The sequence below is a fragment of the Aquarana catesbeiana genome, linkage group LG02 (assembly GCF_042186555.1).
Source record: "Aquarana catesbeiana isolate 2022-GZ linkage group LG02, ASM4218655v1, whole genome shotgun sequence".
NCBI classification, from domain to species: Eukaryota; Metazoa; Chordata; class Amphibia; order Anura; family Ranidae; genus Aquarana; species Aquarana catesbeiana.
The window spans coordinates 520952794-520967906 of NC_133325.1; the positions used below are offsets into that span (position 1 = coordinate 520952794).

General features: G+C 41.3%; 1 protein-coding gene across 1 annotated transcript in view; it reads left to right on the forward strand.

The window, feature by feature from the left end:
* NUAK2 (NUAK family kinase 2) overlaps positions 1-15113 on the forward strand; it is a 59115-nt gene that overhangs the window by 19891 nt on the left and 24111 nt on the right. The window contains exons 2-4 of the mRNA XM_073615814.1: positions 4157-4277; positions 10733-10884; positions 11093-11158. Of these exons, the coding sequence (XP_073471915.1) occupies positions 4157-4277; positions 10733-10884; positions 11093-11158 (339 nt within the window). The remainder of the gene's footprint in view (positions 1-4156; positions 4278-10732; positions 10885-11092; positions 11159-15113) is intronic.

Consider the following 15113-nt stretch of genomic DNA (forward strand, 5'->3'; position numbering starts at 1 on the left):
TAGGGAAAGTTGCCTGGAGAGAGGCAAAAAATAATGTACATCAATCAGTCAAAATATAAATTGAAAAATCATGATTAGAGCTTACCACAGTCTTAGTACGTGTATCTCCCACAGCTGAGTAAAAAGACACCCAGAATCCACAAGACCAGTCCGGGAGGTACAATAACCCATTGTTCCCAATGGTAACACACTGCTGTTTAGTCCTTATAGAGAGTGATCGTGGGATAACGCTGGCGGCTCAGGGGCTCCCGGCGTTCTCCTTTTAAGGTCCGTGCTGATAGTTGCTTAACGAGCGTCGGGAAATGACGCCGCCTCAGATGACAACGGTGACGTAATTTCCTCCGCTCTACTCATATGCAGACAGCGTGTCTGAACGGCAGGACGCAAGGGGAGTCAGGCTGGCATCCCGCCCCGCCTCTCCCCTCTTCGTCAATAGCCGGAAAGACACGCAGAAAACAACCATTGCTGACAGCACTGCAATGTCACGTCATGTGCCGGATCAGGGGAGGAGCAAACGCCTTCCACTCCATCCCCACATGACACGGAACACATCCAAAGACAATTCCCACCACACTATAGCAGGATTTAGAATAGAGATACAACACAGATCTCTAAAAACAATGGTAATTAAAATTATCGCATAAGTCTCCATATATATAACTGGGTGGGTGGGAAAAGGAGACCACCCATGTCCAGTATTCCAGCAGGGACAACAGAGGGGAAAATCCAAAACCAGGATAAACCCTCCTAAGGAGAAACAAACAACCCCCGACAAAGTAAAGTCTACCATAAGCCAAACCACAAATGGCAATGGAGAAAAAGGGCCCCCAAACTAAATAGTGGAGGGCCCCCCTGTGCCGGGTGCACGATATGGCCGCAGACCAGAGTGAGAGCAATTAGAGGATCAACTGAGAACCAGTCATATCATGAAACAGGCACAAGAAATGTAATAAAAAACATCATGTGAAACATTGTGGACAAGAGAAAAATTTTCCTACCCACAAAATATTTCAAAAAACAAAAGCAATAAATGAATACCATATATAAATGTATTATACCCCAATAGATATTATCATTCCAAATGTTCATCCACTGGTTAAACAAAATAGGAGAGAAATAGACGGGAGAGGGAGAGAGAAGTTTTGCAGAGAAAAAATTACAAAGAAAAAAGGGAGATTTATTTAATCTGTCTTTCCAGAACTAAAACCATCAAGGAAAGGTCTAAAACTTTCTGCCTCATTCAGGCCTGGTCGAGTAGTGGCATCTAAATGCCTTATCCAGAGCATTTCGCGTTGTAAAAGAGTTTTGTTCCAGTCACCCCCTCGAATGGGGACATGGATACGATCCACCACCGTAAAATTCACGGTTGGCATCCTGTATCCATGTCCCCTGGCTACATGTCTACCGAGGGGGAGATACAGGTTGCCAATCTGCATACTCTGCAGGTGTTTGCTAACACGTTGTCCAAATTCTTGGCGGGTTTTGCCAATATAAAAGGCCCCGCATTGGCATTGTACCAAGTATACTACCCCCCCCCTCCCCCCGGGTTTTACAGTTGGCGAAGTGCTTTAGTTGAAAGCATTCGCCGTTGGGTAGTAGAAATGAAGTTCTCTTACCAATGACTTTACAGAAAGAGCAAGTACCACAGGGAAAGGTCCCCCATGTTTTACAGGGATCCCGTCTTTGATTCCCCTTGTATTCGCTTTGAGTTAGTAGGTCAGCTAGGGAACCTGCCTTTCTGAAGGTAATCTGGGGTTTTGGAGTCAACAAATTTCCCAAAATTGGATCATCGGTCAAAATTGACCAATGTTTTGTAAGAATTTTTCTTATGCTGTTGTGCTCATTGGAGTAGCGTAAAATAATCCTTGTTGTATCATCCTGTTTGTGAGTTTTAGTCCCAAAAATTAAAGCATGTCTGTCTTGGTCTCTGACTCGATTAAAAGCTTTTTTCAGGGAGGATTTTGTATACCCCCTTTTGAGTAATCTTTTGCTCAGTTTGTCCGCCTCACACTGGAAAGTTTCCATAGTGGTGCAGTTACGTTTTAAGCGTAGAAATTGGCTGAAAGGTATAGATTTTTTTAAGGGATTCCGGATGGAAACTATCGGCATGCAAAAGAGTATTGCCGGTAGTTTCCTTCCTGTACAGTCTGCTGGCAACTTGGCCATTTTTGTCTTTGTAAATAGTGATGTCTAGAAAATTAATTTGATGATGATCATAAGACATAGTGAAGAATAGGTTCATGTCATTATGGTTCATCGCTTTTTGCCACTTCTGTATTGTATCACAATTTTTTTCTTTTTTTTGTTTATATACCTGTTATTTGCATAAAATTGCTTTTAAATTTTTGTATAAATAAAATTTACATTTTTTAAATTTTCTTCTTTGTTAATGTTGCCCTTAAAATCCCATCTACATGAGGTTCTCGTTTGAACTAGTGGCATGTATAAACTGGTGTAATGTACACAGTCTGAAATGCAGTGTGGTGTTGTTTTTTTTTTTTTTTAAGAGTAAAACCATTACTTGGTACGTTGTTCTATATCTAGAGTACAATAAAACTTTTTTTCTGATTTAAAAAAAAAAAAAAAAAAAAAAAACATTTTTGGAAAGTCTATGTATTATTGTAGAGATCTGCATATTTTAATTTTTTTTTCAGTTTTAAAGGATATATCAAATTTAGCCAGTAGATTACAACCAGCCCCTGAAGTTGAAATGCAGCTTAAAAAAAACACAAGGCTAATGCAGTTATGTAATCAATTACATGTGTTTTTTTAAATGAAGGTTCCTGAATTTGATTTTGGTGTCATGAGAAAACATGTCAGAGGAAGGGCAGTGCTAGGAGTTAATTCAGTACTGCTTACAGGAGAAGAGTGAGTCATCAGTCTGCATTACTGAAGCAGAGAAAAGTTGGGTCACTTGTCTGGTTTTGTCTGGCTGGACTTAATCTCAGAACTGGATGGACAAAAAAAAATCCTTTTTAAAAGGCAAAACGTATGTGTATTAACTTGTCTGCCTGTCAAGTGCTGGGCTGTAATGTATTCAGATTTAAAATACATTTTGTCCCATAAACACTAGCGTCTAGAGATTATTATTATTATGCCTTTAATTTCACCATGTGACCACAAGGAGGTGTGTGTGTGTGTGGTGGGTTGTCTTTTTTTTTTTTTTTTTTTTTTTTTTTTCTACTTCTTTGCCAAATATACCCTTAAAATGCCACCTTTTTTAATTTCACCTTTCCAATGGAGGCATTTCATGAAAATTTCAGTAAAGAATTTCAAAGAAGCACATGAGTGATGTGAGCTTTTGCTAACTTTATTATACTTTTCCATGTGCTGCTTTTCTTTGGTAAACCGTGTGGCAGCTCCTAATGCTTGGAACACAAAAAGTACATTGAAAGTAGAAGGTGGAGTTGGGCTTTAAGACAGTCCTGATAGTGTAGGATTCTTTAGAAGATGCTAAAGAAACCTTTCCTGAGAGAAACATGTAGGCTGACATTTCTGGTTTCTCATTCTGCAAACACTAGCCATGCTGACTCTACGGGGCTTCAGTACTTTGAACTCCTGAGGTCTCGTGCACACACTTCCAAAACAAATGAGTACATAAACTTGTGACTTCTGACTTTCCTAATTTTTATACGTGTTCCAGGTCACTGGCTTAGGAGGCAGCAAAGACAGCCTCCTCATTTCCTAGACATGCTTTACTTTTAATTGGTTTTGGTGTTGGATCCAGTCTGCTATCTTTACATAAAATTGCATATGGTGCAGGATGCATAAGTACGGTCTTGTAGTAATGGAATACTTGCTCAGTTTCTCTACTTTAGTCCATCTTGCTATTGACTGAGCGAATCTATTAAAATATACTGTAAATGTTATTGTTAAACAAAACATGTTATTGCCAGCATCTTAGTTTTTTTAGTAATACAGCCTGAGTAGTTTCTCTTTACTATAAAGGTATCAACATTTGTAAAGACATGCCCCTTTCACCATGTCCTAGGAAAGTAAAATGTCTAAATTGACCCTTGATGGTTCTGTAATAGACAGTATAAAATAGTATGTTAAAAAAAAAAGAATGCTTAAACCTGGATTCCACAATTTTATTTTTATTTATTTTTTTAATACATCAGTTTTATTTATTTTTTATATATACATTTGTTTCTAGGTGGCCATTAAGTCAATCCGCAAGGATCGTATAAAAGATGAGCAGGATATGCTACACATCCGGAGAGAGACTGAGATAATGACCTCCCTCTGCCATCCTCATATTATATCAATATATGAAGGTAAGGGTAACTATTTTAGAATACGAACATGTTTCTGTAGTAGAATATTGCAAACTAAATAGGCATGCTGGTCTGGTAAGGAGAAAAGCGATTAAAAGTGCAATAGCTCATAACACCGTTTGCAATGGGGGCACTAATGCAGGCTCGATCCCAATGTCCATCTATAGACATGTGCTGCTCAAACCACTCCCTTCCTGGTAAAGAGTGCCCCCTTGTCCTCTGTGATGACCTTTAAAGTAATACTAAAGCTTCCTTTTTTTTTTTTTCCCCCTAAAATTAAAAACATGTTATTTACATGCTCGCACTATACTTACAGCCCGGATCCTCTTCTTCTCGGGTCCCACGCTGGTGCCCCTGGCTCCTACCGGGTGCCCCCCACAGCTAGCAGCTTGCTGTGGGGTCACACAAGCAGGCACACTCACGAGCCTGGCCCGCCCCCTCCGTCTCCTGATTTGAAGCCAATCAGGAGTGCGCGTCCCCCGGAGGGCCAGGGCTCTCGTGGACATCACTCGATCAAGAGGGGGCTTAGGTAAGTATAAGGGGGTGCTGCTGCACAGTTTTTTACCTTAATGCATGAAGGTACCCTTGTGCTTTTACAACCACTTTAAAGTTAAAAACTCTACACCAAGGTCACTATTTGGACCACTTATGTGTTTATACATGTTGAAACAAAACTAACAAAAAAATTGTCTTTGCATACAGTTTAGAGTTCATGGTAGCAACGCTGTTGTAATGTGATGCTGCAAGTTAGGTTTTTCCCACTTTTAATAATAAAGCCGCACCCCTTGAAATCGGCACATGTTAGGGAGTGACATGCTTGTACACGTCTATAAGCTGCAGGATACAGGACGTGGCTGTGCAGGTATAGTTCTCCAGCAAGCCAGTTTAATTCCTGAACTGTCTGAAAACTGAGACCAGTCATATTTCGAAATTGCTGTTCTGACACAGCCTGTTTTAGAACAATAGATCTGTAGCTTATTAAAGGTTGCTTTTTTTTGTTTAAAAAGATCCTTGCTTCTATAAGCGTGTCCCAGGAGTGAAGCTTGTCTTTGCTGGTTCCTTGATAACAGGTGTATATTCCCCTGCTTTTTAACCATCGCAAGTTCACCTGCTGGCAGGCTAATGCACAGGCGCTTTTAATCTCTATCATCTGAGATCCAACTTATCTGGTAAGCAGTTTGTATTTGTACATCGTGCACCGCATCTCAGATGGTTGAAGTGAGGAATATGTGTCCTGCTTTCTGAAGATTTATTGAAGGACTTTTTATTTTCTAATTTTGGAGATTTATTTTAGGACTTTGGTTTATCTAGTTATTTTTCACATATTACATGGACTTTTTCTTTATATGTTTTGATACACATTTATTTTTCATATATTTTATTGAGGTTTGGTCTATATCAATATTTATCACTATTTGCAGTGGTTATTTTGTGCATTTTTTTTCTTTGTTTTGTTTTAGGTTTCAGTATTTAACCTATAGAGGTGCAGCATTTAATCACGTTATCTGTATACACAGTCATATCACCTGTGCACTCATAAATATTTTTTTCACTTTGGATAATATTTTGGTCGTTAGCGCAAATATCCCCCCTTTTTGTCTTTATATATTGCTCGTACCAGTGCCCGCCCCTCTCATATCTGCAGCTAAATCCTCCCATCGTCTCTGTACTATAACAAATGTGCCTGTGTAATGTAAAAAATCTGCCGATCTGTACTTACATGACCGTGGCTCCCGGCGCTCAGCTGACTATCAGCGCTTTCTCTCTCTCTCTCCTGTATCACAGGCTGACATCAGCAGGAGGACTCGGCTCCACCAACTGGAACTGTGAGAAGAGAGCTGACAAGTCAGCTGAGTGACGGGAGTCAAGCTTATATGGGTACAATCCGTCAGATTTTTTACAATACACGGGCACAGGGACACTTACTATTACTAGAAATGTTGGTTGTCTGGCTGTTTTAGTATTCAGCACTTTAAATCACTCATGCAGAGCAAATGTGCAGCCAATAGTCAGTATTTCTATTATTATTATTATTATTATTATTATTATTCGAGATTTATATAGCGCCAACAGTTTACGCAGCGCTTTACAATGTATAAGGGGGACAACACAATTACAGTACAGTTCAATACAAAAGGTACAGGAGGGCCCTGCTCGTAGAGCTTACATTCTAAAGGGAGGGGGGTGGTGGTACAAAAGGTATTAGCTGCAGAGAATGATTTGATGGGGGGTGGCTCAGGGACAGTTAGGTGGGTGTGGGGTAGGCTTCCCTGAATACATGAGCTTTCAGGGATCTCCTAAATGTGGACAGGGTAGGGGCTGATCGGACATACTGGGGCAGGGAGTTCCAGAGGATGGGAGAGGCTCTGGAGAAGTCCTGAAGGCGAGCATGGGAGGAGGTAACAAGGGAGCTAGAGAGCAGGAGGTCCTGGGAGGAGCGGAGGGGACCATTTGGGCGATATCTGCAGATGAGGTTGGTGATGTAGATGTGGGCGATGTTGTGAATAGCCTTGTATGTTCTGGTTAGCATTTTGAATTTTACACGGTGGGGTAGGGGAAGCCAGTGAAGGGATTGGCAGAGAGGGGCAGCAGTCACGGATCGATTAGTGAGGTGTGTTAGTCTAGCAGCAGCAGTCATAATAGACTGAAGGGGGGATAGCCTGCTTAAGGGTAGGCCATTAAGGAGAGAGTTGCAGTAGTCAAGGCGGGAAATAATCAAGGAGTGAATAAGTTGCTTTGTGGTGTCATTTCTAATATGCATGCTTGTTTTTGGGTTGGTAATTAAATGAATTGAGGCCTCTGGTTCAACATAAAAGCAAGGCAACTAGCATTTTCAGAAGGAGCAGTTGGCCTTTGTTTCCCTGAAGTTATCGTTTTGTATCACAGAGCCTGTCTGGAAATTGTGATCTAGTTGAGCAATAGTGGGACATGGTAAGGCCCCATGTACACTGCTGCTTCTAAACGGACATTCAGAGGCAGTTGAACACTTATTTTTTTTTTTTTTTTTTCAACTGCCCCTGAACTCATTCAATGTTATCTTATGTGTACATGTACACAGGTTCGTTTACTGTCGTTGTTAGGCAGTTGTGTATTATAGGCCTTTTTTTGAAGGCAAAAAAAATGAGTTCAGATGCTAAATGCGGTAACCCTCGTTTAGCCGCATTTCGTTTATAGGCGTTTTTTCATTTTTGGCCATTTTAAGTAATTAGTAATTAAATGAATTGAGGCCTCTGGTTCAACATAAAAGCAAGGCAACTAGCATTTTCAGAAGGAGCAGTTGGCCTTTGTTCCCCTGAAGTTATCGTTTTGTATCAAAGAGCCTGTCTGGGAATTTTTTTTTTTTTTTTTTTTTTTTTTTTTTTTTTTTTTTTTGAAGCTCTTCTAAAAGCAGCAAAATGGACGTTTTAAATGTGAGTTACTAGCTGTCAAGTTAAATCGTTCAGGAGAGGTTGTAAAAACGTCCCATGTACATGAAGCCTTACAAGTACTGCATACAAGGAGATGCTTTTTATGTTAAGCAATGCCTTTATTTGAACAAACTTTTTGTTTAAGCTAGTAATTCTCATTTAATTGGACATTCCTTTTGTACACCTGTGTTCTTTTATGCTGCATAGTCTGGATCAGGGGTGCCAGCCTGTGACCAGTGAACTTAAACCAGGGAACCACATGCCCATGCTCTGGAATTGCAGGTCAAACCCAGATTGCAATCAACGGGTTGAAGGTGCCAGTAAACTGCAGTGCTTTAGTGTGGCAGAAGCCTTATAAGGGGGTAAGGGCTTGTTTATATTTGCAGTTTGGGGAAGGTAAAATCCCAGTAGTTCATTGGGGCCTGCGAGCGGTTGCCAAACCACTTAAGTGGCCCTCGCTCTGCAAAAGGTTGAGCACCCCTGGTCTAAATATTAAGCAGCTAAAATGGAGCTTGTTTTAATTTGTCTGAAATTATAATAATATATTTTTTTTTTCTTCCTTTTTACTTGTGTAACATGCAAAAGCCATTTTATGCTGTCTAGTCGGGTACTGAAGTTCAGAGCGAAAGTACATACCACAAAGAACAAACCTGGGTCATGCTTATCTATAAAGGAAGATAACATGGGGCTGTAAAATTATAAAAGAGCTCAGCCACCTGGCATACACAGGTGACATTCAAATTGCCTAAGTGAACGCCATTGCTGTGCCTTTTCTACATAGATGGTGTAGCATGGGAAAGAAATTGTTCAATCTGTAGCCTCAGTAGAAAAAAATTCCCCAGCATTTGAGTAAGTTTTAATAAAATACTTTGTGCACCATTAGTTTTGTTTCTATGTGCTCATGACACTCTGAACCAAACTTGCTAAACATTGAGAAGAATTAATACTGGATTAATGTGGGAGCTATAAGCATTCTAATCAAGAATGTGAAGTGGTTGGTGCAGCCTTATGGTTACAATAATGGCTTTTCCTTTTTTAGGCCTTTTGTACACAGTAGCTTGAAAAGCCTCAGTACAGCTTTTTTTTTTTTTCTAAGCTAAAATACAGCCCGTTAATTGTAATGTGCCTATGCACACATGCGTGTAAACGAGCACCGTGCATTTTTCAGTGAAAAAAAAATAAATGCAAAATCCTACTTTTTTGGTCAGTAATTTACACCTTCATGAGCGCAAATGGCCATTTACGTATTGTGCAGAAGGAGAATGCGAGAATAAGTTTTTGCAAAAAGTACAAACTTATGACAGATGCCCATGTATGTTCACCCACAGTGCAAATTATTTAGATATGTATATAAGCTTGAAAACAAAAAGGTAATATATTGCAGCCTACTGGTTCTTGGATGTGGTGGCTGCATATGTTTTTTACTTTTTAAGCCAAGAACCTTTTTAGAACAAATGGCAACCACCCAAACCACTGGCCTTTGCAGCAAAGAGCACATGGAAGGGCGACGCATGTCAAACAACAAATAAAAATTCCCACTCACTTGCCAGCCTGCAGCAAACCGAATTGCCCCGTCTAACAGTTCACGTTAAGACCAAGGGGTTTAGTTTGCACACTCTTGCAAATACATGTGTAGGCTGCAGCAGCCACGTTTCGGCACCCCCCAATGTACTGCAGACCTAACTCTATAATTTTGAGTCTCCTGGATTTCGAGCACATACAGTATATTATAATTAGATTAAGGGCAGATATGCTTGGAGGGAGCCCGTCCCTTAAATGTACAGGGAAGCAGTTTCTTGCAGGCTGGCTGCTAAGAGCGCTGGGCATTTTTTTTTTTTTTTTTTTCCTGCAGAAAACACAATTTGATCTTGTCGGCAATGCAATGACCTTGTCACTTCATGTAGGCTTAAAAGGAAAAAAACAAAGATCCTTAAATAATTATTAATATTATTATATAGGATTTATATAGCGCCGACCGTTTACGCAGCGCTTTACAACATTAGGACAGACAGTACAAGTTCAATACAGGAGGAATCAGAGGGCACTGCTCGTTAGAGCTTACAATCTAGGAGGGAGGGTCAAGTTATACAAAAGGGTAATAGCTGTGGGGGATGAGCTGATGGAGAAAATAGTGCAGTTGTTAGATGGAGGCAGGATAGGCTTCTCTGAAGAGGAAAGTTTTCAGGGATCGCCTAAAGGTGGATAAATTTGGAGACAGTCTGACAGATTGGGGTAGGGAATTCTAGAAGATGGGCGAGGCTCGGGAGAAGTCCTGGAGGCGGATATGGGAGGAGGTGATGAGGGAGCTAGAGAGCAGGAGGTCTTGGCAGAGAGGGGTAGCAGACACTGAGCGGTTTGTAAGGTGGATGAGTCTAGCAGCAGCATTCATGATGGACTGAAGGGGGGATAGTCTATTTAAAGGTAAGCCAATGAGGGGGGGAGTTGCAGTAGTCAAGGCGAGAGATAACCAGGGAGTGAATCAGGAGCTTTGTGGTTTCATTGGTTAGAAAGGGACGTAGTTTAGAGATGTTGCAGAGGTTGAGGCGGCAAGCTTTGGAAAGTGATTGGATGTGGGACTGAAAGGAGAGTTCAGAATCTAGGATAACACCTAGCACCCTGACATGTGGGGACGGGTGGATGGTTTTGCCATTGCTCTTCACAGAAAAGTCAGGGGAAGAGGCACGTGGGGAGGAAATATTATAAGCTCGGTAATAAAGGAACAAATATTATTGCACAGTTGCCATTTGTTTAAACTTGGCATCTGCCAACATAATTGTAAAAAAAAAATGAATGTGGTGTACATGAAAGACGGCCTGAGAACAGAGTACTGCATTTTTGTTTCCTTAAATTAAGATGTGCAAAAATGTATAACGTTTCTTTCTGCAGAGGTAGTATTAACTACTAGTATTGATAGAAATCCTCAAATGTATGGTTTGACTACTGTAGGTGTACCCAAACCTTTTCACGTTAAGGACTTTTTTTTTTTCCTCAATTTATGAATGTGCTTTTATATTTTGCATACTAAATTCTTTCTTTCATCTACAACAGTGTTTGAGAACAGCAGCAAGATAGTGATCGTTATGGAGTATGCAAGCCAAGGTGATTTGTATGATTACATCAGTGAACGCCAGAGACTCAGTGACCAAGAGGCACGACGATTCTTTAGACAGATTGTATCTGCTGTACAGTATTGTCATGCGGTAGGTATATGCTGGCAAATAAAGTATTTCAGTACTTTCAGCCCTTGGGTTACTAGCTAATAGAGTACAATAAACCATGGTAACTGACCTTTTACTGAAGTACAAGCTGAATTCCAATTGGGAACTTTACTGCTTGTACAATTTTACTATTTCAGCGTACCGTGATCTAAAAGTGTGTTTGTTTTTTTGTTTTTTGTTTTCTTGATAGAATGGGATTGTGCACCGGGATCTAAAGCTTGAGAATATACTTTTGGATGAAAATAAAAATGTGAAGGTGAGCAAGTTGTTGCATGGTCTAGTACAGTTTTTTTCTCCTGTAATTCTTCTTTGTGCATTTTGGTTTTTAATGCAACGTTTGGCATAAAATTGTGTGGTGGTTTTTTTTTTTTTTTTTTTTTTTTTTGTTTTTAAAGTGAACTTGTCCTTTTAACCACTTCATGCCCTTAGGACGTACCTGTATGCTCTCAAGTGGTTGTACTGGTATCATGGCTGCAGCTGGGAGGGGAGGCAGGTACATTCGTACTGATCTTGGTTTGATCTGCTGCAATTTGAAGGGAGAGACTAGATCTGGGGTCTTGGACATCACATCTCTTGATAAAGAGTTCTGGTCACTGCCCATGCTATCGCAATAATTCTGTGTAACTCAAAAATGGTAACCTGTAAAGGCTTTTAAAGCGTCACCTATAGAGATATTGGATACCTTAGTTTATCGCGGGTATGCGCTCGTGACAGGCAGTGAAAAGACATTGTTGCCCCCTGACTGCCCGTTTTAACCCACAAAAATCCGCACAACTAAACATTCCATGCAGTTGTGGGGCAACAATATTTAGTAGAATGAGTTGTGCTTGGTGGGTGGTACTGCCCACTGAGCGTAATGGGGCAAGGGGAGAATTTTTGCTGCAGTACACAATGCCTTTTGCAGCTTAAAGTGGGCGTAAACCGGATTTCATGAAATTTGACCTAGGCACATCTGTCTGTAGAGTTTACTTATCTCTCTCCAAAGCCCTAAGTTCAGCATGTTTCTGCTGTTTTGTTCCTCTGTTATCAGCATGATCACTTCTGACAAGCTTTTCGACAACAGAGATAAAAGCAGCCTGAAATTTTGTGTCGCCTATGGAGATTTTTAGGTACCATAGTTTGTCACCATTCCACGAGTCCGTGCAATTATCAAACGTGTCACACTTTATATCTATTTACTCGGCGTAACATCATCTTTCACATTTATACAAAAAAATTGGGATAATTATACTGTTTCGTTTTTTTTTTTTTTTGTTTGTTTTTTTAAATTCATGAAAGTGTCCCTTTTCCCAAAAAGTTGCATTTAAAACACTGCTGCACAAATACCGTGTGACATAAAATATTGCAACAATCGCCATTTTATTCTATAGATTCTCTGCTAAAAATTATATATATAATGTTTGGGGTTCTAAATCATTTTCTAGCAAAAAAACGCCAAATGTCAGAAATAGGCTTAGTCATGAAAGGGTTAAACCCTTATGTTGAAAAGTGTTAACCCTGTAAGCTATACACGAACCTGCCTCTTGAAGAGTGCTACTGTTGTAAGGCCTCGGAGAAGACCTGTCTGTGGTGGCAGCGTGTGTTGCAGACGCTTATTCTAAAATCATAATTGGTATTGCTAAAATTACGAGTCTCCCTCGGCTCGGTCTTCTAAAATGGGGGTGGTGCAGTTAAAGGGTTAATTGCGTAATTAGTCCAGTGACAATCGCTCTCGGGCTGCTGGCACCTAGATTGTGGTCCTGCAAGCTGGAAAATCTTTGTGCTGGGCGCAGCTGAGAGTGGCATTGTTGCGTAAATGACAGCATGGTTTGAGGTTGGCCGGCCCTTCGTCATGAGGTAGTGAGGAGGGCAGGGATCTGACACCTGCGTTTGTCACAGGGTGCTATAAATAGATTAGCAGAGAGCTTGTCTTCTCACAGCACAGCTCTGTTCATTCCTTCCTTCCTCTGCCCACGTGGGGGTGCATTCCTCCAATCAGTTGTAGCACAGTGCCAAGAATCCACTTTTTTACTGCTGAGTGAGGAAGTAAAAATTCGAATACAATGTAAAATTCTAAAGCAATATAGCAAGCTGAAGACCGCAGATATACATGTAAAAATATGTAGGGAGATTTGTTTAATCTCTGTATCATCGGAGGCTGTTCACTTCACTGTGTATAGGAGAGGGTTACATCCACTTTAAGGCTCCATTCACACCAATGTGTGTGTGTGGTGTGTGTCCCCCCCTTCCCCCCCCAGGCTTTTTGCAGAAATGCAGGATTAATTTTTATTTATTTTTTTCAGCCCAACAAATTTTCCACAAATCGCAGTAAAAAAAACCCAGGGAAAGCACTGCAGAAACATTCAAAGCAACATGCATAGGTGTAATCGAGCCTTATGCCATGTACACACGACCGGGCTTTTTGACGGAACAAATCCATCGGACAATTCGATCGTGTGTGGGCTTCATTGGACTTTTTCTGTCTCAAAATCTGACGGACTTTGGAAATAGAACATGTTTCTAATCTTTCCGACAGACTCGAAAAATCTGTTCGTCTGTATGCTAGTCTGACGGACAAAAAAGGACACAAGGGCAGCTATTGGCTACTGGCTATGAACTTCCTTATTCTAGTCCTGTCGTACGTCATCGCGTTCGAAACGATCGGACTTTGGTGTGATCGTGTTTAGGCAAGTCCGTTTAGTTGGAACTCCATTAAAGTCCAGTGTGCACACGGCATAAGGGGGAGGTTGGGGTGTGCTCAGCCACGTGTAATGCACGCGGTTGCAGCATTTACAGGGATAGATTGGGCAGCAAGGAGGTGATTTGGGTGTAGAGGGGTGGTAAATGCTGGGCTAAATCGCCTGTTTTTTAAATCATCCCCCCCCCCCCATGTGTAAACGAGCCCTTTTGCAGCTGGAGCAGTTTGCTTAAGAAGAGTGGGCCAAACCCATCTGCTGGCAGGTGCAGAAGTCTCAATAAGAGCTACAGAAATTGCTTGCTTGTAGTGACTGACTCTAGAGTTGTGCAACAAAGCATTAGATCAAGTATCCCTGTTTTTGTTTTGTGGTTGTGTGGTTTTTTTTTTTTTTTTTTTTTTTTTTTTTTTTTTTATCCATGCCGTGTTCATTAGTTTTAATATTTTGAAGTATTCTTTTGAATCAAAAATTAGAAGCAAAGTCAGATCAAATCTAGAATAAACAATGGATGTCAATTACTTTTGTCCTTCAAGTTATTTTTTCAGAGAAAATGATGAGTTATTTTTCTGTTGAACGGTACCAACAAATGTATGTATGTGCACATTATGGCAAGAGCAGAGGTGTAGCTTGAAGCTTGTGGGCCCCGATGTAAAAGTTGACCTGCCCCCCCCCCCCCGTGTACAGATACACCCACCGCGCGTCAAGATACTCAAAGTGGCTTAGGAGTTTAGCGTTCCTCCTTACATCAGAGGACAGGTATCACCCCTGGCAGGTCATTTGGCAGAGCTCCTTTCCCATTCCAGCCCCCCCCCCGAAATACACAGGGCTGAAATCGCATTCCTTTACACACAGTCTGTCAGCATTCACTGGGTGTAATCTGGTTTTTCTGTTGCAGTTCTGACCTGTGAAATCCCCTTGTCAGAACGGCAGTGTAGTTGAAGTAGGCAGATACACCCTATGCAGATAATGTCTGACTGGCTGTGTTGTAAAGGAATGTGATTTCAGCCCTGCGGAGGAGGAGCAGTATAGAGTGCTGTACTGGGAAAGAAGCTCACCCTCAGGCATAGCATCCAGGACGGAGGGGGTGGTCAGGGGGCTTAGATCTGGGGGAGAAAGCCATGTGACACAAAATCTAGAGCCTGCAGCCCAAGGGATTTGTTTTTAGCAATTTCTAAAGGTTTCTCTGTCAGTGTTGGCAGGTGTTGGGGGAAGGTCACCTCCCGGATGTGCGTGTCTTTTCCCCAGTTGTCAGGGAAGTGGGGTAAGTGGACAACCCGGGGGGGGGGGGGGGGTACAGAGAATCTCAGCTAGTGACTAGAAGACACTGAGCGGTGTCTTACCTCACCAGTGATATCGGTCCCATCGTGGCTACAGGAAGGCATTCTCCACCCCTTAACGCGCTGAGCTCAGTTACCTTTCCATGTTGCCAGCACACAGCACAGATACTTCCCCCATCTTGGGCTGTTCTCACCCTATGCTCCTCTCCATTCAGGAAATGACTCACAGCTTCTCCCCAGCCAATGAGAACAGAGGGGT